Consider the following 26,136-nt stretch of genomic DNA (forward strand, 5'->3'; position numbering starts at 1 on the left):
CACTGGGGGGAAGGTTTTCTGCTGCTAGCCTGTTGGGATCGGAGCAACAAATCTACACCGTGCTTAGCAACATACCCAGAAACGTTTTTTTCACACTTGGAATATCTTTTTACTTGATGAGTCAATACTTGTTTTGTTAAGGTCAGGCTCTATTGTAGGCCCTTGTCCACAATGTGAAAAGGAAATAATGTACCATCTTAGTGAAGGATAAATAAACTATGATGTTGTTTTTGGAAAACAGATCTTCCTTTGGGATTTATATACACATTCTACAAGTGGCTGAGTAGATGTCATGTAATGTCAACAGGAACTTCAGTTAAAAGATGGCAAGTGGGTGAATAGTGGAAACAGAGCTGATGTACCAACAAGCCATTCACTGCCATGATGGGCATGACAGAGAGGACCCAACACCCCACCATCTTCCACAAATCTGTTGCAGATGGATTTGGGGACTACTCCACTGACTCAGCACCATCAGTCTACAGGAAGGTGTATTTTCCCAGCTCAGATAGCTCATAGGCCAATAGATCCCTCACGTTTAAGCTTACATAGCCTCCAAGTAGCTGGAGCCTTGCCTTTCAAGCTCATGCAAATTACAGGCAGGTGGACATTCCCCTTTCCAGCTCCTACAAGCTCCAGATGTGGAGACTACCCCTTCAAGTTCGTACAAACTCCAGACAGGTGGAGACTTCCCTTCCCATCTCATACAAGCTCAAGACAGGTGGAGACTCCCCTTTAAAGAACGAACAAACTACAGGCAGATTGAGACTTCCCTTTCAAGCTCATACCAGCTCCAGGCAGATGGAGGCTTCCCTTTCAAGCTTGTACAAGCTCTAGAAAGATGGAGACTTGCCTTTCTTTCAAACTCGTACACGCTCCAAACAGGTGCAAACTTCCAATAAAGCTCTTACAAGCTCCAGGCAGGTAGAGGCTTGTCTTTCAACATTGGACAGCCGTCAAGCATATGAAGAGAGGAGGTTTTCTCCATTTTACAACTTACAGGACGGTACTCAGACGTAAAGGCTGGCTACTGACGACGGTACTCAGATGGAAAGGCTGGCTTGTGTCCTTATGGCTGAAGACCAATTAGGTCACACACACATTGATAGCTCTGAAGGTGTTGCTAAGATACCAGAGTCAGATGTGAGAGAAAGATGCTACTGTAAGTCTTATGGCCGCACCTTTTGCTGTCGGACCAGTATCTATAGAAGGCAGAAGCTTTTAGTGACGTATACCAGATTACATTGTTTGCCGAACTGTTGCTGTATGTGGGTGTTTAACACGTTTGTGTTGCCGCCAAGCCTACCTAAATAAAGTTTATTAAAAAAAAATCGAAGGCAGGCTGTTGAAATCAATACTAAATTATAAACCTTTATTAATCTGCCAGAAACAAAGGGAATGTTAACACGGTCCTTTGTGCTTTCATTCTGCTTAGTTTTAACTGCAGAAGGTTGTGTTGCCTCACTAAAAAGAAGCCAGCCAACAGATGGCGTTAATGACTAAAGTCATTTCTAATTATTTTGGGAGAAGGAACTCAAATGCTGTAAAAAGTGGATTTGATATATAAAAAAAAGTTATACTTCCGCACCTCCCAGTTTTCAAAACTTTGTAATTTGGACCCTCAGTAGCAGCTCACACAGTTAACTGAAAAGAAATGGATAAACACGCACTCAACAAGTGCTTGGCCTAAGTACAGCACTATGTGCGTTTTACATGGAGTATTTTATTTACAATGGGATCCCTTGGATGATTATAACGCATACAGAAAAATGTGTTAGTATAAGCAAACTTTGAGAGTGGACTTAGTTAATGTAGCAGTCTGGAGGACAAAGTTGATCATAATATGCAGGTGTCATTAGCCTCTTTGTTAGTATGACTCAGCATGATAGAATTGTCATGTTGCACGTTGAGTGGAGGACAACATGCTGACTAAGGATAAACAAATCTCCATTCTGCAATCCTGAATGGCAGGTCACTTCAGACATGCGTTAAATAACCAAGGCACACTGCTTGCTACCTCTATATCGTTGAATGTCTGAAATTATTGGCACTTTATGTCTTAGTAAATTATATTTTCTTCAGTTCTAACTAGTCTGCTTTTCCAGAGACGGGAAGGTGCCCGTGTGGCTTTCAGTCTTAACCTTGCTTTCTGTGAGAGCATGTACCTGGGAGGGAACAATCGACCAAAGGAATCATCTATTAGAGAAGGATGATGGAGAAAAACAAGTAAGTAGGTGGAGTGGTTTCAATAACAGGAAGGTATACTGATGAATTCTTAAGAGTCGAATCATTAGCTTAACAAGTGCTTCCATGGAATCAACGTGCTTAGTAGCACAAAGGCTGCATCTTTATGAAGAAAAAGCATCATCGGTACTGGACACCTTTGGTGTAAATTCTGAGCTGACACAACAATTAAGTTTTGTTAAACGCACCTCTCCTCAAGAAGATAAGGTAAAATCCATAATGCTGGGATGAGAAACTAGACCTTTCCTGAAGCCTAAAGGAGCTGCGAACTCGATTCCAAATTGGCAGATTTAAATTCAACAAATGAAATATTGGACCGTCCTTGCTAAAACATGGCATGTGGCTTATAACTGGGAACATGCAACAGTCAAAAAAGGCATTCCAACAACTTACAAAGAAAACAGCGTTATTTTGGACCACAATTTTGCCCGTTGGCGTTTAAAACCACAGCTAGTTAACATGACATTCATAGGATTGATGGAGATCTCCAATATTATGTACCACTTAAGGATACTGTTGTTACTTAAAGATGTGACAAAATATTTGATAGCAATCGGATGCACACTGTCGCCGAAAATTAATTAATTGAATGCAGGTGTAGCCCTTACATGTGGAAAAAAATGCGAAAATGTTTCCGGATCTTCATCTTTTGCTGATGTTTAAGCCAAGATACAAAAATGCTTATAGGTACATGTGAAAATGCAGATATGTCTGTAGAGCTTAACACAAAGTAGTATTGTTGAACATCTGTCAAAATATAATTTCATTTAATATGCTGCATTTTTTAATTGTAAGTGCATAAATGTAGGAAGGCAAGCTCGCTCTGGATTTACGAAATTCCAAAACACAGTCTGTTCCACTCTGTTTTTCACTAAGCAGCATTCCTCAAGTGCTGTGAACGAAGAACTCCTTGTAGTCTGTGCATGGGAATTGAACTTCAAGGAAGCAAGAATCAGGCATGAATACATACAAAATATCTGTGCTTCAGTTTTTTGTATGAACCTATCCCAAAAGCAGCAATCTGTTGCATCAGAATACAACACTGTTTTCTTTTAAGTACTGTGTTTCATAGATGCCCAAGGGTTTCATATGATCTGGCACCATCCTTCCTTTTTGCGTGATAGAGAACTAGCCCACAGCATCAGGTTTAAGTTTTTGTCCAAGTAGGGTGGGTACCGGAGGTAAGTCACGCACTCTATTGCAGTGTTCCGGAGTAAAAAAGAACGTTTGTGAGAAAAAGTGTCAAAACTGTACTTCCCGCCGTAGGCTCCAACACCGCTGTTTCCTAAAGGAATAAACACATGGGTTGATAATATAATAATATCATAAATATATGTTCACAAATATGTTTAATTATGTTAGTTGAGAGCGTCAACCATTTGATACCTCTGAAATGGGCATTGTCCACTGCAGGACCCGAGGGGCGCATCGGCGGGAGTGGCGGCACCCGGGACAAGAACGGGGGCGCACAGGAGGAAACCCCGGTCAGCTCAGCGTAGCTGCGGGAGCCCCCGGGTGGCACAGAATGCACGTGGTGGCGCTCCCCTTCCAGATCGGAGGCGCAGTGGACCCGGCGAGAGAAGCAAAGGCCTAAAGGTGAGCCAGGGTGAGCAGAGAGAAACCTACTGCTGTTGCTGTCGGGGAAACTGGACCAGATAGCCCGGAATTGACACGGCTACAGTAAAACTAGGAGGGACGCATCGGTGAGGGCCGGTGCGGCGTATTGCGCGCACACACAACAAAAGTAAGAAGGCCCCTACGTGAGCTGATTGCGGCGCGCTGATTGCTGCCGGGCCGGGGGCGGATCGCGGCGTCCCTGGAAACCAGGGCTGGGCATAAGATTGGTGGCACTGACCCTTTGGAGCAGCCTTTAGGGGTAAGAGTTCGGGGCACAGAGGATACCGATACCTACAGCAAGCAGATCACCCGGAAAAGTCATTAGCCCCTACCAACATGGGAAAACATGATAAAGCACAGCCTAAACTGCATTTCGAGAGACGTAAAACTATAAGTCAGACTGATGAAGGAGCTGAAGCCAGACCCGAGGGGACCCCAGAGGCCCCAATTCATGATGAACAAAACCTGCGCCACATTTTAACAGCTGTGCAACAAAGTCTAACTCAAATAGACGGTAAAATCAACTCTCTATCATACCGAGTGGATAGATTGTCGGAAAGACGAGATAAGCAATTGGAGCGTTTGGATCAAGTTGAAAGGCGTGTATCAGCAGTGGAGGATGGACACACTACACTAGCAACTGAACAGCTAAAAGGGAACACGGAACTGGATATCCTTAAACACAAAATGGATGATTTGGAGTCACGCTCTCGGCGGAACAACCATCGCATTGTAGGGCTTGCGGAGTCCACATCGATCGTAAATATGGAGAAATTTGTTGAGAACTTGCTAATACAACTGCTGGGGCAGGACACTTTCTCAACGTTCTTCGTTGTGGAACGAGCACATAGGTCGCTGGCGGACCGGCCTCCACCGGTGGCTCCACCTCGCCCAGTGATAGCGAGACTGTTGAACTATAGGGACCGTGATGCTGCATTGCAACGGGCACGTGAGTAGAAAACATTGCAGTACGAGGGAATGACTCTCTCGTTGTACCCTGACTTCACACTGCAGGTACAGGAAGCGAGGAAGCAATTTCTGCCAGGGAAGAAACAGCTAAGAACTCTGCAGCTAGATTATAGAATGTTATACCCAGCTAAACTAAGAGTAGATGTAGATGGTAACACAATATTCTTCACCGACCATAAAAAGTTGGAACAATTTGTGAACCGTAAGCTAGCAGATAAAAGAAACGCTCCGGGTGCTGACCCGGCAAATGACTAATCAAAGTCTAGATTTCAGTCTCTCTCTGTAGCAATTTGTTCAGAACACTAGGACTGAGAAAGTTATGCGTATCATAGCTGTAAATCAGTGACATGTGAATATCACCCACAATAAGAATGTTTGAGGCCTTCGGGGTCCGGAGATAAACCATACGTGTATTACGCAATGCGTGCAACGTCCCCAGAGATATAGGGAAGGTCTGTTGGAAAAGTATATTGGTAGCCAAGATAACAAAACCATTGTTAGGGCGAAGCAACATCCGCCTTAGTGTGTGTTCCACTAATGGAAATATTGGGGTTAGTGTTTAGAGGGGTAGTTCGTGGGAGGATATCAAACGTTACTATCAGATGGGCAGGTTGGGGTTTAGCCTATTGTGGGAGGGGGGTGGGGTAGGGTAAAAGTTGCAGTAACAGTATGGTGGAAACGTAGGGCAAAACAAATCAGACAAAATGCAGGCGAGTACTATACACAATCAGGCTCAGAAAAACAATTTAGAAGAATAGATGACTCCGGTATATACAACTACTGACACAAAAAAAAATCAACACAAACTCAGGTTGGTCACCTGGAATGTGATAGGTCTTAATGACACACGCAATACCCGGGGGGTGGTGGCGTATTTGCTCAGACATAAGGTCGATATTGCAGTACTGCAAGAGACACACTTAGCCCCAGATAGTCCTATGCTCAACCCTCGCAGAATGAAAGGATAGTGTTTAGCTGCAGGATACACAACTCACTCTAGGGGCGTTTTGCTGTGGGCCTCCCGTGCATCAGCCATTGAGTGCAGAAATCGACCCCGGAGGGCGATATGTGATAGCAAAGTGTAAGGGTAGAGCTTTCACTTTTATATTAATAGGAATATATGGGCCGAACTATGACGACCCCAAGTTTTACAGAGATCTAGCGGCGCGGACAGTGAAGTGGAGAGACGTTCCACAACTTTGGTGTGGAGACTTTAATTGCACATTGTCTCCTGCATTGGATAGATCGGTGGTAGGACCAGAGGCCCAGCTGCTGCAGCATGTGCAATACTAGACATAATGGTGGTCTCAGGGCTGGTAGATGTTTGGAGAGCCAAGCATCTGGAAAGGGTAGGCTACACTCATTACTCATCAGCACATGACCTGTATACACGCATAGATTATTGGTTAGTCTCCCGCAGCATATCACACAGAGTGACGCCCGAGGCTCCAGGCCACGAACTTATTCGGATCACTCTCCTGTTCCGATATTATTGATAATGGGTCATGTTCCACCGTCGCTGTTCTCCTGGAGATTCCCACCATACTTGCTGACAGACACTGTGTTCAGGGAGGAACTGGCCAGTGCAATCAAAGAATTCTTCCAACTAAATAAAGGAACAGTTGCCAGAGTGGATACAGTCTGGGAGACATTTAAGGTATACATAAGAGGAATTACCATGTCCAAACACGCGGGGGTACTCCGATCAATACGGGGAAGACTACAATTACTCGAAAGGGAACTATCCCAGTTAGAACAAGAACATCGTGACACTGCAGATACAGGTACACTGGGTCATATACGTTCCAAGGTACAGGAGTATCAGGAGACAGCTCTATCGGAAATTCGTCATATGGGGAAGTATGCTGTTGCCCGGACATACGGGGATAGACCTGGCAAAGTCCTGGCAAACTTAATCCACCCCAGTCGCAGCACTAATCTAATGACAGCAACAGATGGTAGCATACTTAATGACCCCGAAGATATAGCTGCTAGATTTTGTGAATATTACCAGACACTGTACACCACAAAGGGAAACTCTGATCCTAATGCCATAAATGAATATCTCACCCACATGGTATTACCGAAACTTTTGGAGAATGACAGGGAGGCTCTGGGGGCACCATTCGCTCTGGTCGAGATAGCAAAAGCGCTGGGAAGCATGGCTGAGGGTAAGGCCCCGGGCCCTGATGGCCTGACTGTATACTTCTATAAAGCATATCAAACACTAATACTTCCGCACCTAAAAGAGGTATTTGAGGAGATGATCAAAGAGGGTTGCATGCCTCCATCGATGAGGGAAGCCATGATAGTTACACTGCTTAAGCCAGGGAAACCCAAAGAACAATGCTACTCCTATAGGCCGCTATCGTTAATGAATGTTGATGTCACAATAAATGCCAAAATTTTAGCGCAATGGCTGGCCAGAGTACTGCCTCTGCTGGTAAAACCTGAACAGGCAGGATTCGTCCCTGGCCGCAATCTAACCATGAACCTACGCACATTATTCGGCATAATACAGAACATTAACCCCGACATACAAGCGATAGCGGTCTTTTTGGACGTGGAAAAAGCGTTCGATTCGGTGGAATGGGACTTCTTATGGGCAGCACTGGGAAAATTTGGAGTTGTGGATACTTTTCTACACTTGATAGCCACATTATACAGGGAACCCCAGGTCAGAGTTCGGATCAATGAGACAGTAACGGAGGCACTGAGCATCCCCAAAGGTACTAGACAGGGATGCCCGCTTTCCCCCTTATCGTATGCGCTGGTGGCAGAGCCGCTAGCTTGCACACTGAGGGAACGTCATGGACATCGGGCCTTGACTTCAAGCACTACAAACAGTAATCTCAGCATACGCAGATGACACTTTGCTGTACATTAAAGATCCAAAATGTAATGCGGCACTGATGCTTCAAGAAATAGTACGATACGGAGCATTATCCGGCCTTAAAGTCAATTGGGGCAAATCTTTGATGTTCCCGCTGACTCCCTCCACAGTGCAGATAGAGGTGGGTTTCCCGCTTAGATGGGAGACTGACTCAGTTAGGTATCTTGGTATTAAGGTACACACCGACCCCAACATTATAGAGATGGATAATTATGACACAGCGATAACTAAACTAGCAACAGATGTCGAGAAATGGATACGACTCCCACTGTCCCTGCTTGGTAGAGTGGCATTGATCAAAATGGTGGTGTTGCCGCGTTTTCTCTTTTTGTTTCAGAATATCCCTATCTAAGAAATATTTTGCCACGTTAAGATCACTCCTCATAAAACTAGCCTGGGCAGGCAAACAGCCCCGGGTGCAATGGCGTGTACTGACTTGGCCATATGAGCTCGGTGGCCTGGGAGCTCTGGATTTGGAGGCCTATAGAGTGGTGGCTCGAGCTGCAGTGGCGCAGGCTTGGCTCCATGGCCCAGGAGATACCCCATTTCTTGGGATAGAGAGGGAGCTGGCATCACCAGCTCCATTACAGGGAAGACTATACCATACCCCAAGCAGACAATATAAAAAATTGGCATCCTTGGACTCAGTAGCAAAAGCATGGCACAAGATTATGGCTAAACAAAAGTTGGCTATGCTGTACTCCCCACATATACCAGTATATTGCTGTACTTGGTTCCCACTTTGGCGTGACAGTAAACTGATATACGCCCTCAGTGAACTAGGCATCAACACATTGGGGGACCTATTTGAAAACAACAGTATGAAAAGTTGGGACAAAACAAGAGAGGGTATCGGTGAGACTACTCCCCTACACAAATTCCAATACCACAGGGCACGACATGCTCTAGCACAGTTGCTGGGCGATGACATGCAAGAACCTCCCGAGATCACATCGTTTTTTATGATCCTGCAGGGAAATTGTACGAGACACTTGGTGTTCCGTCTGTACGCAGCAATACAGGGGACAAGAGCCCAAGAGCTCTCAAGAGCCCGTGTGGAGTGGCAAAGAGATCTGGGGGTACAGATCACAGACACGCAGTGGCGTTACTGCTGCACTAAGACACGCTCTATCTCCTTAAATGGCAGACATCGTCTCATTCACTTCAAATTCCTTGACAGAATATATTATACCCCAATCCGTCTACATAGATATGGGTTGCGTGAAAATTCGAACTGCCCCAGATGTAGGGTAGAACGAGCCGATTTCTTACATATGGCATGGGCGTGTGAAAATATGCAAACTTTTTGGAGAGCAATATTTAGAGAATTGGAAACTATAACTAGTATACAAATAGATGCTGACCCACTCTTGGCCCTTATGGGGTGGGATACCCATTTACCAAAATCAGTTCGCAAATTGGTGGCAATGGGTCTGGTACTAGCTAAGCGTAGGGTTGCCATGCGGTGGGACCGTGGGACGATCCCTAAAGTAGATGAATGGCATAGAGATATGACTTACTGCAACACGCAAACAGACACTTACAGCGAGTTACTCCCTCCCGCTAACAAACCTGCGAAATTTTGGGACATATACAGACAGTACCTTATAGGGAAAGAAACTGGAGAAGCAGAGGGAGAGACAATTGATTGATAAACAAAGCAAGATCATAGTTAGATATATAGTTCAAGACCCCCAATGGTTTGTATACATAATTAAAAGACTGTGCTGATAAAATACAGAAGGAGAAAATGTCCATTAAAATGATACAATATGCTGTTTAAATTGTATTAGTCTGGAAACACGTGATTTTACTGTACTGCTTTACTTGTTTGTATAAAAGCATAAATAAAAGGTAAAAAATAAAAAATGTAAATAAAATCTTTGAGCACATTACAGAGCAACCTGCAATACATCTTACAATAGGTCCCTAAAATAGCAACATCACGAACAGGCTAAGCTACTCATCAGATAAGTGGACACTGCCATCTTCATGGAACAATGAACCAAATGGTATGCCCTTCGACATGTCTTCTTTCAACCCGACAGTCAAAGATGGAATTAATGAAACAGGGCATTTGAAGCTAGCCAAGGCGCATAACACATTTTATTATTCAGAAACCCTGAACAATACACAGGCCTGTGAACGGTCTGCCACCTGTGGCCTTTACTGAAAGCATATAAAGGCAAAGTAGTGCCTTTAACACTCTTCAGGGCCGAGCTGGTAGATGTCAGTGATAGGGTAAATATGAATTTACTGAAGGCAAGGGTTTAACATTTTTATTCCACTTGTCCTAGAACTCTATCTATGATCCAGGCAGTAAGGATATAACTCAGTTTAACCATCTTGGCCCATACTGGGTCAAACGTGTCCTTTAGACTTCTTTGTTACATATATATGAGTGAACTGCTTACTATTTCATATATTTATATAAGTGACATTTGTATGAAGAAAACAAATCAGAAAGGCAGTGGAGTATTGTACAGGGTTAAAGACAAAGATACGATCAGTGGATATTTGGAGGGATAGCGAGATTCTTCAAGCAGAAGTAGACTTGTGATCTAGTGCTGTTCAGCTCTAAAAGTAAGCAGTTCTGGGGAAGTCCTAATGGATTCAGAGATGTGGTTCCAGATCCTGGGAACACGTATGGAGAAATGTTATTGGCTTACTTTTATTTTTTTTCCTCTTCATGGTCTCCAGTATGATGGTGCCCTGGCTGTAGATATGCAGAGAGCCAGAAAAAGTAATGAGCTTTTCAGCCAGATATATGGAGGTGCGGGAATGATGACTATGTAACAGCTGGTTTTAAAGAGGGTGCTGGCTGGCAAAAGGTTACAGTGGAACTCCAGCAAGCTGAATGATGTGATGATATATCTTCAAGCTATAGAGCAAGGTGCTGCACTATCCAGATGCTAGAGAACAAGAGTCTTAACAGCTGCTTGAAAGCCAATTTCTGGGAGGATACCAGACCATCTTGGTTTTCTTGGCAATGTGGTTCTTAAGGCTGTGGTTGCTGTCTACATTGAATCAGAGTAACCTAGCACTGGGTGAAAGATTACATTTTAATTTACCCTGATGCGGTCATTGAGCTAGGTTTGCACTAGTAAATGTATGATCTGGGTGGGGAAATAGTAAAAATTCTACTTTGGCGGGGTTACACTTCAAGTGAGGGTGAACATCCAGATCTGGATGAGACGCAGGGAGCCTTTGAGGTTTTGGATAACTGGAGTGGAGGAGGCTTTCAAGTAGAGTTGTGCATGGTCACCAGTCCCCAGGTGCCAGAGTGTTAAGAGGACAGGGGCAAAATATGAACTATAGGGGAACAACAGAAATTATAAGGATCTCCTATGACTTGAACATACCCACGTGTACAATTCAGTGTCAGATAAGATGAGAACCAATGAATGTCATTGTCAGTGAATCCATTTGAGATTTCGGGCGTGGATGGGAGTTGGATGATCAACAGTGTTGAAAGCAGATGAGTTATCCAGAAAGGATCAGGAGGCATAGGCCATCTTTATCTGTGATCGGGAGGGTTGTATCCATGTGTAGCAGCATAATCTGAAGCCAAACTAGTAGTCATGCAGAAGATGGCAGGCACTGATGTGATCTTGGTAGTTGTGAGTAGACTGCTCTTTCGATTATCTTGCCATTGTGCTGAATTAAGTAGTATAAGGGCTCAAGTAAGAGTGCCAATGTAGTACCTCTTGAGACCCAGCACAAAAAAAAAAAGTACAAGTTATCATCAGTACGCTCTCTATCCAATCTTAAAAGGATATTGCCTCTTTGTATAGAAAATACTTCCCCACAAACAACTATGACTTTCCTTGCAAAGAATATCAATTCAGCTATTTTTGAGCAAGCTGAGTGACAACTGGTGTTTCCCTTTTAAGAAGCTAGAGCATAAGATTTTAAGATCTGAGTTCACAATCAAAATCTTTGGTGTTGTATTCTTAGCTTTACGAGGTAAATATCAACCAAAGGAAATGTATTTACACTTTTGATGTAACATTCAATGTGTGACAATATAGTTCACTGTTTTTGTCAGTTCCTAGATATCATCATCACCCTCTTTTCTTTAAAAATTGTGTATTTATTTGAAAAAGCTACCATTAAATTGTGCAGATACAATTTTTAGATTTAGCTATAGGTTGGTGACTTTTGTAAGAGAGGATAAAGCACTGAAACGTTAAAGTTACTGTAAATTTCTAAGTACCAATATTTTTTTATGGTTGTATGTCTATTTTTAGGATGCTCTTATGTATTGTTTAAAAGACAATTGTCTAATACAAATCAAGCATTTACATGTAGTAGTTGTTGGATATGATGTCCTTGGGGTGGCTTCCCCCCCAACTTTTTACCTTCAATCCTCTTGTTTTTTTCTGACTTCGTTTTTTGTTGGACTCTTTGCATTTAACAGTGCTAAAGTGCTCTCTCCTTTAAACACGTTAAAATTGGCTTATAACCAATCGAATATATCATTTACTTATATGTCCCTAGTAAAATGTCACTGCATGTACCCAATACTTGTAAATTAACTGCTACTAGTGGGCCTGCAGCACTTGTTGTTCTACCCACTTAAGTAGCCTTTAAAAACATCTCAGGCCTGCCACTGCAGCCTGTGTGCACAGTTTTAAAACAGTCATTTGGACTTGCCAAAATAAACCACTTGCCTAGACCAAACTTCTCCTTTTAATACATGTAAGTGACCCCTAGAGTAAGCCACCCACAGCCAAGAGGGCAGGGTGCAGTGTACTTAAAAACTTGGACATGTACTTTTAAGTTTTACATGTCTTTTTTTAACACTACTGTGAGGCCTACCTCTCTCATAGGCAAGGCCACTGGAATTATGTGACAGGGGAGGCCAGAGTTTTGTGGCAGGGTTCAGTATATTATGCAGTAAGTAAAGGCAAATTATGTAGTATGATGCAGCACATACTCTGCCAGTATTTTTTATTTCTACACTTATTAATACTATCTGGGCATTGGTTGAACCAATTTAACATCCAAATATAGCAATAAGCAACCGAAAGGTCACTAGTCAACCTTTGCAAAGGGCCTTCCAGTGTGCAGCAACATGCTGCTGTGTTTTAGCAACTTTTGTACCGTTTGAGCTCAAGCAAATATTTTTGCTAAAATCTGCAGATTATACAGCAGATGATGGATTATGTGGCAAATGCGGCAAATCTATTATGTGCAAAAATACTGCGGCCGCACAATCACATAATTCCAGTGGCTCTGCTTATAGGATAACATTAGGTTAATTTATTACATGTAACAAGTGATCAATTTCAATTGTGAGCAGACAGGAATATCATGTTTGGTGTCTGAGAAATTGCAATTAAAACTCCTCTTTAAAGACAAAGTTGCATTTTAAGTTACAAATATAATAATGCCACTTTTAGAATGTTGCATTTTCCTGCCCTATCTGGTGCCTGCAGCCAGTTCCTGGGTCACATGGCTGGGTGTAGCTGATCATTGGACTTTATTTATTGCTCCCAGACAGCCACGCAATGGAGGGATTAGGTGTTCCCAGATGGACATCAACTGGCAGGATGAGGGCAGCTAGGCATAGCCCCACTTACAAATGAACAAGCTGTGCCCTACCTTCACAAAAAGGACTTGTCACTATTGTATTGCTCATGCAGCCAGCTTGGAGCCGAGGTAGGGGAGGCAGGAAACCTCAAGAACTTCAAAGAGAATTCTCTAGAAACTTCTCCTACTTCAAAGTGGGCACTAGATATAAATATTAGACCCTCAGACCTGACTTTTCAGTACACTCCCGGACCTGTGACTGCTGAAGGATTGCTGTGGTGCTTTGCTGCCAAAAGGCCTGCCACTCTGCAGCCCCGTGGCCTGCTGCCCAGCTTGCTGGGAAGGAAGACTGGACCGGCACCGTTCATCAAAGGCTGAATGACTCCTTGGGTCAGCTGACGGACCTCCTGTTTTGACCTACTGGGACACACCAAACTCTAATGGCTCTCTGCAACTACCAGTTGACTTGATGCCTGGAACTGCAATTGGACCTGCCTGAGCCTTCCTTGGAGCCTCTGCAGGACTCAGTTCCTGACCCCCCCCTCCCGCAAGTGGTGCCCCTCAGGTCCTGGACCTGTGGTGTGCATTGGTTGAGCTCTCTCCCCAAGAAAATGAGAAATCCTGAAGTTGTGGGCTCTTTGTGAACAGGGCTGTTCACACCAAGATCCTGCCACCCAGGCAGCCCGCCAATCCGAAGCTCCAGTGGACCCAACCTGTTGGGACACAGCGGCGCCAACCATTGCCAGCTCACTATGAATGCCAACGTGAAGCTCCAACAACGACCATCCGTGATGCCCAGCCTGCTCTTTGTGCTACATTGATGACAATCTGCGCGCTCCCCCTGATCCTCATGGCCCCTTTCACTGCAAACAGAACTCTTTGCGTTGAACTTTGAAGGTAACTCTTTCAGCTGGACTAACCTGGCCTCTGTATCCAGCTACGCTCCATCGCAGTCAGCCTGAAATTGGTTTTCAGCCAAGTTAACACAACTAGATATCCGCAAGTGGCCCTTTGTGTTTTCAGGTACTTTACTTACCTGAAATCTTTAGAACTGCATATCTTTAAAATTTACAGATTGGATTTTTTGACATTTTGGTGTCAAATGTATTTAATTTTACTCTATGTTTCTAAATTGTGTGGTCTTTTCACTGCATTATTGTTTGAAGCATTTTTTTTTTCTATTGAGCCATATAAATACTTTACACATTGCCTGCAAGTTAAGTCGGACTGCTTTTGTGCCATACTCCCACAGAGTTTAGCACAGGTTAATTAGAAGTTTGCTTGTGTTTCACTCTGGCAGAGATTGTGGTTGCTGCTTGAGGAGGGTTTCACTCCCCTCAACCAGTAACCACATTTCCAACAATAGTATGTGTCGTAATTACAGTCAACATTTACACTTGAGGTAATTATCTCTTCTATACAATAGGAGGATACTGCAAGTCACTGACGAGTTTTATGACCACATAGAGCAACATGGCATAGTTCATGTATAAAGTCATAAAACTTCCAGGTGGCATACAAAATTATTTTACTATGGAAATGGATACATCATTTCTTATAACAAACTAACAATCACTCCCACTGTGTTAAAAACTTGCGGCCTCATTACTAGGCTGGCAGTCGAATCGCCACAGCTGTGGCGGTCTGACTGGCACGTTACAAGTTAGGCAGGCGGACCAGCCTACAGACTGTTTTCCATTTATACAAATTTTTACCTATAAATACTGATGGAATTAGTTTTGCTGCGTGTATTTGTTTTAAAACCAACATTTGGTCTTCTGCTGAATATCTCTCCGTTCTGTGGGTCATGGCTGGCAGCAAAGAGCAATGAATACTGAAAACAAAAGGAGTCTAAAAAAGCCCTAGAATACCCTAATAAAGCATAAATAGGGGCAGATGTGCACAAGTGCTACAATTACAATGCTAATGTTTTGGAGGGACAGACTGTGATGTTCGAGAATATTTTTACCAGTTAAATAAACGTGGAAATATATTAGTTTGAAGTGCATTTGCTTGCCCAGATCAAAAAAATAAATATGTATAAATACCACTAAACTGAAAAAAAATATATATATATGGCTAAAAAGTACCCTTAAAGTGGGAAACACAGTTTTATTATATGTGTTAACATGCGACTAAACTCAGAGTATATATTTTTTTTAAGAAACATGTTTCCTTGCAGCCAGTGCCTCACCTGTGACCTTGAAGAAACACGCACGTTTTTTAAATAAATAAGTCAGTCAATTAATCTAGTGACAGTATAGTTCTCAGAGGTCCGTTTTCAGCATTCTGCGCACCATGCTAATAACTGGGAAGTCAACTCAATTGTGTGAAACATTTTTATATAGGGTATAGAATTCTCTGCAGTACATTATGAGAGCACTGCAAATCTAAGAGAAGTTCCATTACCTTATAGAGGAACATAATTGAAGGCAGATTTCCTTTATAAGATCATGGAATGCCAAGGTGGCTTCAAATGTCTATTTAACAAATGAGAGGTTGTTTTATTTATGCATGGTCACACCATTAACTTTACCAGGAAAACCTTAAATCCTTATATGTACAAGTGTTTGCAAATATGCAGACTAAATGAATGTAGTGTGAAATGAAACACACCAACATGCAGCTAATTTATTACCAAATTTATTATTCACAGTTTATTTTGAGTCATTTCCAAAAATAGTTATGCTCACAATGAAGTTTAAGGTACAGAGTGATTCCTACTTCATTGTAATGAACTAAAACCATGCAAAACATGAGTACGATGGCTCCTTTATACTTATGATTCTTCATTTCAAGAATACTATTCAGAAGAGCTGAAAAGATAGTTCTGATCATCATTGTTTAAACAACTGTACTTCTATTCTGATCTCCCTTTCACACTATCTGCTAAATCCGTCAGAAGGCATTTTGCTGTCACAGTGCCTACATTATTGTCTTATTCCAGGTGACGTGCGAGGTCACAACTAAAGTGTAATAACAATACTGGAGACCAGTTTTTATGGAAGGACTGCAGGCTCCCATGTATTACACACACTCAAATATATGCGTCAATTAATCGTTGGTTTAAAAATTAAGTTATAATGAAAGTACTAAATTGTCCTGTGCTATAATGTTTTTAATATGGAATTAACTAACACGCAATGAGGTTTTAGGTGCGTACATTGTTATGATTGGTGGTATTTTAAATTTAATAAATCTACAGTTAAATTTTTTTTTTTTTTTAAATCAAAGTTATAGATTGGTTTCCATATAAAGTGCTGTCTGGCGGTCTCTCAGAGGCACTTTCCATCATCGGAATGTGTCTGCAATTAGAGAATTACATTACCAGTCATTAAATGAAATTTAGAAGGAGAAGCGGGAAGGGGCTTGACATACAAAAGAGAAGGGGGAATGGTGACTAGTGTTTTTTAAAATCACAAATTTTAAAATGTCAAGCTCAGTGAAGGGGTGGGATTTGGAATGGAGACTACAATGTTTGACAATGGTTTCAATGACTGAGAAGGAAGGAGATGCTTAAGTGCACCAATTAAGGTATAAGCTCTTCTTACTCCAGTTTATTTCCTACACTGGGGGCTCTCTGCCGTCTTCCACTTCCCCAGTTCCTCGTATTATAAGGAATAAAATACTCTCAGTGTAGTCAAAAAGAGCATTGAAATTCACCTTTGAGTTGCGTGCCTTCACTATAGCACTCCTCTACTGGGCCTTCGCAGGTTTATCTTGACAGAAATCTTGGATGACTTCCAAAACCTTTTACACATGTTAATACAACATGACAAATTTAGCACTCCATCACAAAGAACTGAATACGTCATCACATAATACTATTTGTAGATCTGTCATCCAGGAATGACAGTTTAGGGGAGCTCAGCTCTGCCAAGGCCATTGCCGCAGTCTCATTAACAGAGTCAGAACATCATTTGTCACAGTCAAACCAGGATAGACAATTGGCCACCGCATGTCTGATACTAATTCCCCAACATCACACGATGTGATGTGCTCTAACAACCAGTTACGGATTTGAGATTTACTCTGAAATGTTTTGTGCAGGCTGAGCAGTGCAGCTGGCCTGGTTATATTGCCAGTGTTATTATTTGGAGCAAGCGTGGCATTTTCAAGTCAATGCAATCCTCCTGTTGATAACCTTCCCTTGTCACTGCTCCACCTTCATTTTTGGACTGTGGTTTGCTGGGATTACTGAGCCAGCTAAGTTTCTTCAGCCAATCATCTGGGCAGTTTTCTCCTCATGACTTGCAAAGTTCTTACATTTTGCAATTGCAAGTACGTTACTGCCTGCAACTTCAGGTAAGAGCAGCTGTTAATTATCCTCCCAGTTACTATGGAAGGCAATATTATTATGACAGGCAAGCACATAAAACAAGGCGAGGCAATTAACGGATGGTATTGCTCTGGAGGTGGAGGCAATGACTGTATCAGCATTCTCCCCAATCTCTTTAAAAAGCTGAGAGTTCAGTGGGGCTATCTATGACCTAAAGAGATTGAGATAAATGGGTCCATTTTCACACAGCACTCTTTTAGTCTAATCTCTCCAACAGTAGCCTATTCACATGCAGCTGCCTGGACTCCTCTCTTTGATTCTGCTGAGAGAGTAACCCAGTCAGCCAAAAAAGTAGAAACATGTTTTTTTTTGTTTTTGTTTTTTTAAACTTTTGTGCGCCATTAAGGCATGCCTCTCAGCAAAATCAAAGGGAGAGGCCCGGCCAGCCATATAAAGGTTGCCACTGAAGAGGCTAAGGGAGGTGCTGTGGAAAAATACAGCTGTTTTTCCCAGCCTTTTCAGGAAAGAGAAATCTCCTACTCTCACAGTGCGCCCAGGACCCACATCATACTGAAAGGACATTGGGAGCTGGCAGAATGTTCCCTTTGCAGGCCCGTAACAATAGCCAGAATCTGTAAAGGAAGCATTCTGATTGGCTGGCCAGCACCCAGCAGTCCATTCAGGGTTCTGATCCCATATTACAGATGTGTATGGAATTCACAACTACAGTATTAAAAGGAAATGATGTACGTTTATCTATGCAAGTATTGTAAGCATTCCATGTACCACAAAGGACAGTGTACAGTACTTACCAATTCCATTTCGAGGGAGACTTATGCACATACTCTGTATAAGGCTGTCACTCGAACAGAAACTGCCACTGGATGTTTTAGACATTATTTCGGAAATTACCTGAAAGGGGATTGAACGTAAAAGAACCAGAAATTTTAAAAATAATCTCTTCATATATGAATGAATATTTCAGTCATTATGACTATCTGAAAATATAAAGCATACAAATACAGACCACAATGATAATGCCCAAACTCAGTCTTGCATGGTCAGTAAATATATTTATTGTAAAAGACTGCTTGACACTCTAAAGTATTTGGTGCCATTCCACACGCTTAAACGTAAAAAAAAGAAAGCACACAACTATAATTTAGTTTAATCAGAATGGGTTGTATTTTGTTGTTTTCTAATTGAAAGAAAGCTAGGTCTTTCATTTTAACTGCACAACTTTTCTTTTTTTCTGTTTTGAATAGATACATTAGCTTTAAAAATCAGAATGTATCACATGGTCGTACATGATTATCTTCCTTTGACCGCCACTGATTTAATCAGTTCCTTCATTTTTGACTTCATGCTGTCATTACGGTTTTAGACCAGGTTCTGGCCTGCTTCATCTTTGGTTTCTTACATTTAGGACAGTATGTTTTATTTGATTACTTATAAAGCACAGAGCTAGCCTCAAGGTTCTGCAGAGGGGTTTATATAGCCCAGTGGATAGGCACCGATGAAAACAGCGCATGCTCTGTTTACAAAGCAAAATAAAATAGGAAGAAGAATAGCGGTGAGACGCACAGTGGAAAAACATGGGATACGTTTATCAAACATCAACCGATTGGTTTTTCTGTTGAAAAAAAAAAAATACACAATACAGGGAGCTTAGTCTTTTTACAAAATATACAAAAATACATTAGATGTATGCAACCACAACAACTGTCGGGTACTTGGAAACAGATTCATAACTCTTCACTGGTTTGTGCATCAGATGCTGAAAGCAGCGAAGGGAAGTACATGGATGGGATCAGTGGAGGGGGATTAGACGGAGTAAGAGGGAGATGTGAGGTAAGGGTTAAACATATTTAAGCCACATACCATCTTTAGATGGAAGTGTACAGGGGTTATTCCAGAGTGTGTGTGCAAAAAAAGGAAAAAGGTAGTTTTTTGTTTATTTTATTGATTAGGTAATTGTGTGGATCAATGGGTTGGGGTTTCCAGTCATACGAAGAACACAAGCTACAGAGTTTTTGAACTAAATAGACTTGTTTGTAAATATGTCAGCTTTGTGAACGAGGTAGAGGAATTTAAGTTGGATGAGGGCTGGTAAGGGTAGCCTGTGACCATTAAATATATTAGGACTAATGTGATCATATTTGCCCTCACCCGTAATAAGGTTAGCTATTGCCTGATGGAGGAAAACACCTTAACAGAGGCTTTTAACAGGGTATTACCTCTATCAATGTAGACGAGAACAAGGAGGTGCACTATAGTTTTGAAAGTGGAGGTGGAAAGGGGGGGCTACGTTTGTAGAGAAGGCAGACTCAGAACCAGGCTGTTTGAGCATTATGGTTCATTGTTTTGAGGGAGAGAGGATGTTGTATGTGGAAACCCAAAAATATTGTAGTTGAGAAGAAGGAAAGAGTGAGCTAAGAATGTGCAGAACCTATTGGTGCATTTTCCACCATCAAGATGATTCTACATTTTTCTTAAATTAGGGAAATATTTTTTGTTACTTACATCTTACTCCAACAAGGAGTACTTATATTATGAACAATGGACATGCATTGTACAGATAAACTGGATGCATGAAGAAGGTTCCCAATTGACTGATATAAATATATATATATATATATCTATAAATAGTCTCTGAAAAAACACAAAGGATACAGGGATGTTACAGTTAGGTTCTGAATTTAGTCGTACAAAACCATAGAACCTCAGAAGTTATGGTTAGCGTTCTTTCAAGTAACTAACTCGGGCCTTGCCATCCACAGTTTTCTTATCAATAGTTTTATTGCAAATGTTGCAGTGATAATATCAAATATGCCATACAAGATCTCAAAAATGATATTATATGTGGAGTAATTACCTGTGCATGGCGTAGGTGGCTATGTGCAGCGCATGTTGGAAACAGGGCCTGCCTCGGTCAGTGGATCTGTGAGTCGATGTGTGAGCGTCTGAAAGTGGGTGTGTGAGTTTATGAGTGGGTCTGAGAGGATACATGAGTTTCTGAGTGGGTGTGTAGGTGGGCGTATGAGTCTCTGCATGTATGAGTGAATGAATTAGTGTGTGAATGAGTAAGTGGTTCCCCCTCCCCTCAAACTTTTCACATTGCAAATGCCGTGGATGGTGACGCAAAATTATTTCAAACTCGTAATTTGCCCTTAAAACACACCTACATCACAGCCTTGGGGTCAAGGTGCCTTCACCCTGACTCCTTATGCCACTTTCAAGGAGGATTTTCATTCCAGGGACCGTGCCACGTGAAATAAGATGGCGGGCACAACTTTCTAGTCAGGTTGCTGTGAGCCAATTACAGCACTTCTTTTCTCATGTGCATTCGCAAAAATTCACAAATTTCCACGATTTATTAGCAAAATAATCGCAAAGTTGCTGTGGCCAGAAATACACAAATTTGCTTTCCCTTTCATTTCTCAAAAACTACCAAACAAATTTACACCAAATAAGCGAAAGCACAATCTGCATTCTGAAAACTAGCTTTCTGCCAAATCTGGTGTACTGCCATCCTGTGGTTCTGGCAGTATTCGTGATCAACGGTCATATGGAACTTAAGATGAGAAATGCAAATTTTTTAACCCGCCCCCCCCGTCCAACCGCATCCCCCCACTTTGTTCTCTGCCCCTGCTTGACGGATTACCCTGAAACCTTCCATGTGCAAGAATCACCGGAACACCTTTCATGGGAAATTTCGTGAAGATTCGTCAAACGGTGCAACAGATATAGGCAAGACAAAAAATACTTTTTCTATAAAAACATGGTCCTAGCTAGTGTATGTCTGGGCCTCCAAAATGATATGGCTTCAACTGTGATGGTATCGAGGGAACGAAGCACAACACAACTTGGATGAAGGGCAGAATGTCAGCATTGTAATGATAGAGGGATATTCTAGGCAGGAAAAGAAGCAGCAAATATTAGATAGTTAAACAGGAGAAACAGGACCCATTACCATGGCTTGGAATGACAAGGGGCACATCAGCTAGACACAGATTTACATGGTAAACATTCCTAGGGTATTAGGAGAAATATTTTATTGGTTGCCCACGAGGGAGAAAAGGGACACCCCTGCAGGGTGTAGGAGCAAGTGAGACACAACCACTATACATGAAGAGATATGTATGATGAAGACCTAGACACATCAGCTGCACATCAGGAAACAGACCTCATCGTGAGGGGGGTGTGTTGTCACTTATTAACTCTGGTATTCACATAGGTTGACTTTCGTGAAGCAAGCAAAAGCGAATTAGTGATGATGGGAGCAAAATATTGATACTGATGATTTAATTGTGCACAAACGCATAATGCACAAATGTATTTATACTACAGCACACTGCGTAGGTCAGTTTAGCGGTTCACATTCAGCCTATTTGCATTCAAATTTCAGACACCCTTCCGTTTACCTGCGAGTTATTGGAGTAGACGTATGTTGCCAATGGTCGGTCTTTCCTGTTTATGAATTCTATTGCTTCTTCAAGATTTTCAACTCTTAATACCGGCAGAATTGGCCCCAGAGTATCCCGTTGCATGATTGGATCACTTTCCTGCACACCCATCAGCACTGTGGGAGCTGTAAGAAGAAATTAAAGGCTTCTGCATTGGAAAGCTCTAACTGTATGCAGCACCATCCTAAATGCAAACAATGCAAAAATCTGATATTTTCACTTCTCGTGACACTTTCATAACAATACCACTGACAACAGACAGAGTTCTGTAATATATGCTCAAGAGTCTGTCTAGACTGGGCAGCAACAGATGTCTGGGATGAGGGTTAAGAAGGAGCAAAGGCATTGTGTTTGCGGCGTGGCAAAGGCTTGTGTGGCTCCTATTTGGATCCTCTGCAGCAGGCTTGTGTAATGGACTTCAAGTACAACTACAGAGGAATGGGGCAATGATCTGGCACAGTGTCACACACAGTTTAAAGATACTGTAACACGGCACGGATGCAACAATCTGTACTACCGGGGGTCTCATGCACACTGCAGTTGATTGTTATTATTGTGTCCACACCTTGTCTATGGCCTGATCCTTTATTCAAAGGTGTATTTATACTGCATCTAACCCAAGTTGTGCAGGGGAAGTACTGTTTTCCCTTCTAGCTACGTATGGAAGGTAAGACGTTTCTTACCATAACTGCTCCTCTAGCTCCATTATTAGCTTATTTTTCACAGGGGGTTGTCTGTACTGGAGTGAATCATCCTTGCATGTGGTCAGGGGTCAAGTAAAAATAACTCTGCTCTCGTTGTAGGAGGGCCTAATGCTCGGTTGACCGTTGGGTCATATATTTGTTTAACAGAGAATAACAGTGTGTATGAACACATCAGTAAACACATGCAACAACTGCATTTTCATAATGATGCCATCTATAATGTGAATGATGAGGTGATATGCAATGTCACAAGTGACATCATAGCACATCAATTTTGATACCACAAACTGAGTGCCAGCTCAATAGCAGTGCACTGGGTTATAACAGGCTTTGATTTTTTAAACTGTTACTAGAAAGGTCACAGGTAACAATGGGCTCTGATCACAGTTACAATGTTCAGGCTTTGTTTACCTTTTGTGCAGATTGCATCCTTTTTGTGACCTAAGACGGAAGACCACCAAAACAGTCTCTAAGACGCACGTCTTCATGGGACAGCCTCTTTCAATCACTTAGCCTAGGCCCTGGCGGATGACAGCCCATTTGCAGTTTTCGGTTTGGAGTAGCAGTAAGGTAAAGGTCCTATGGCAATTAGTAACAGGGACCATCATGAGACCGGCATAAACCCTGCTGAGGTATTATCTGCTCATTGTAGTTGTAGGCTGACAGCCTACTCAAAACTCTGACTGAGCCTATGCTTCTGCTGGCTTATCCTGCTGCTGCTAGCTCGCCTCCATGATGTACCCATCTTACGCCATGAGTTCAAAGAAAGTGCCCAGAACACACAAAAATTCCATTCTAACCCTAGACAAAGACTACAGGACTGCTCAAGCACCTTCTCCACAAGTGCCTCTGAGCCACAATGAAATGCCTGGATCCTGTTAGGCTGTGAAGAGATGCAGCACCTCACGGGCTCAACTGCCAGCCAGTTGAAAAGCTCAAGGAAAGGATATGCAAGGTCTCTTGTGCATCCATTATCCTTGAGGGGGTCAGCTCTCATTTACATCCAAGGGTTAGAACCCATCAAGCGCTGACTTAATCAGCAAGATCTACCCTTCCTAGTCCTGGAGTCACTGGTCTCTCTCTTTGGTGGTTGCAAAATTCCTGAGTTTAAAGTTCCTACAAGAACCCAGCTCTAGCCCAGGGTTGCCTTGACCAAAATGTTATTGTGCTTTCTTGAACTTGACAAACAGTTCAAAATATTTAAACATTGAAGGCTTTGTGGCTACCAATCATGGTTGATTGGCTAGACCGAGACCCATCTGGGCCACCACGGTTTTAATTTTTGCAACTAATAGATAAAGAGCTATTACTGTAGACATAATTCGGTCACCCGTACCAATGTATAAGCGAACACTTAGAATAGAGACAAATTTATGTTTTCCTTAGGTGTTATAACAAACATAAATTTACTATGTGTATTACTTTGCAAATATTTTGTCAGAGAGGGAGTGATTGGTTTTGCTGTAGGTTTAATAAGACAGATCCCCCCAAAAGGATTACCTATATTCACTACCAATGTGCTCTCCCTACTCCCCCTCTGTTCTCTTCTCCTTTATTCTGTTTCATGAAGGGTGTCATTGACTGCCACATGTGACATCCTTAAGCCTACCAGTTGTCATGTTCTTTCTTGTATTTTGGAAACATGTTACATGTTCAATAAGTAAATGTTGCAAAAAAGAAGAAAGAGATTACCATATTTACATCGGAAAATGCACAAGGATTATGAACAGCTGAATTTCAGTAAAACTTCACAGTTCTCACGATCTAGGTTTTACGCTTTGAGATCTTTTTTTACTAGTTGTGCTAATTTTCATACAATTTGAAGATTATACTCCTTTTTCAAATTTAAAACACTGGTTGGACATTCTATCTCATTGCCACCGTGATACATGTTATACTGGATCCACACACAACAGTCATACGACCTCCAACGTGTTAGGGCTTGACTGCTTGACCAAAATACCCAGGAAATTCAAGGTGGTTTTGAAGGCTTGTTTTTCCATCTCATACCGTGTACTAACATCCTTTAGGGTAAGGAACATATGCGGTTTACCTACTGATATATTGGTTCATACAAATTTGCTCTTTTGTAGGCAGCCATTCAAAGAGCTTTGGTTCATTAAAGAAACAATGGGCCTGCAGAGCTGAAATGCATGATGGGAGAAAATGCTTCCTCATCCAATTAGATATGTTAATTTTTAAAATATAGTCAGGGGACTGTCTGCAGACTCTGATTCGCTGACTATCCATGGACTACCGGTCCAGAGAATTCTGAATTTTTAAATACTTCAAGAACAACTCTTAGCCATTTAAGTAATGCAAATTTATCAAAATCTACAGAATGGATTTACATCACCCAAAGGAACTTTCTTGAGTCAAGTTCCATTTGCTAAGTTTAGTGCAGTTCCATTCAGCTGTTTTTTCTGTAGCGAGAGAATAAAAACTCTGATGGGAGTTAAATGGTAAATATTACATTTTTGATACCCCCTCTTTTCACCACTCTTTGTTCGTTTGCATGAAACCTACAATGCTCAACCCATAACTGGTGAACTTTTTTTAGGAATGTTTCATACAGATTCGTCAAACATTCTGAAATTTAATGAAGTGAAACAATTAATATATATTTTCCCAGTTAATTAAATTAGGAATTGGCCAAGCACTGGGTGTTCAGTAATTTTCACTGAGTTCCAATGAAGGCATTTGATACACAATTTTCACTTTGAACAAGTAGCCATTTAAATTTGCTTAATTAAGATAACCAACGTAGTGGCATGCAATTTGATTCTCGCTGGAAAAATAACGTGCGTCCTACCTATATATTTATCTCTTTCTTCAGTCTGTCCACCGAATGCCACTTTTCCACTGGAAAGGAGTTCTTTCACATGTTTGTAATGTTCTACATTCACCATGCGTCCAAAATGTGGAGATTCCTGGGGATTTTTTCCATAGAATTCTTCAACACATGAACGAAGAGCCTCTACAAATTTGTCTTGCACGTTCGCATGACAGAGCACGTACTCTGGGGCTAGAGGACATTGGCCTGCGTTGACAAAACGAGACCATGCAATCTTCTTCGCAGCCATGGCTATATCACAGTCTTTATCTACGTAGCATGGGTTCTTGCCTCCCAGATGAAGAGAAACTGGTGTTAGGTGTTTAGCAGCCGCTTGAGCAACCATCTTACCAGTGGTGCGGTCACCTAGAGTAACAGAAAGACTTACTGTAAATGTAGAAGGAAAATGGGTTTACTTAATACCAATTCACTGGATTCAAACATAACTATTTCAGTTTCAAATGTTACTACTGCAGTGACAGGCAAAAAGTGAAATATGGGCTGTTTAGCTCTTTTCTTCCATCAAAACAAGCTTAAGACTTTAATAGTTTTCAAAATCTCCAGTGTTAAAAAAAAAAAATAAAAAAAAAAAGGCT

The 26,136-nt window shown here is 41.9% G+C and overlaps 1 protein-coding gene across 3 annotated transcripts in view; it reads right to left on the reverse strand.

Annotated features, from left to right (window-relative positions):
- Positions 1–1,323: 1,323 nt before the first annotated feature.
- Positions 1,324–26,136, reverse strand: part of LOC138266222 (aldehyde dehydrogenase family 3 member B1-like) — a 206,054-nt gene continuing 181,241 nt past the window's right edge. For all 3 annotated transcript variants that reach the window (XM_069214739.1, XM_069214737.1, XM_069214740.1), the window contains exons 7-10: positions 25,520–25,906; positions 21,962–22,128; positions 18,350–18,449; positions 1,324–3,529 (exon numbers count right to left, since the gene is read on the reverse strand). In XM_069214739.1, coding sequence (XP_069070840.1) covers positions 3,330–3,529; positions 18,350–18,449; positions 21,962–22,128; positions 25,520–25,906 — 854 coding nt within the window. In that variant the 3' untranslated portion in view covers positions 1,324–3,329. The remainder of the gene's footprint in view (positions 3,530–18,349; positions 18,450–21,961; positions 22,129–25,519; positions 25,907–26,136) is intronic.

The sequence above is a fragment of the Pleurodeles waltl genome, chromosome 11, assembly GCF_031143425.1.
Source record: "Pleurodeles waltl isolate 20211129_DDA chromosome 11, aPleWal1.hap1.20221129, whole genome shotgun sequence".
In the NCBI taxonomy this organism is placed as follows: Eukaryota; Metazoa; Chordata; class Amphibia; order Caudata; family Salamandridae; genus Pleurodeles; species Pleurodeles waltl.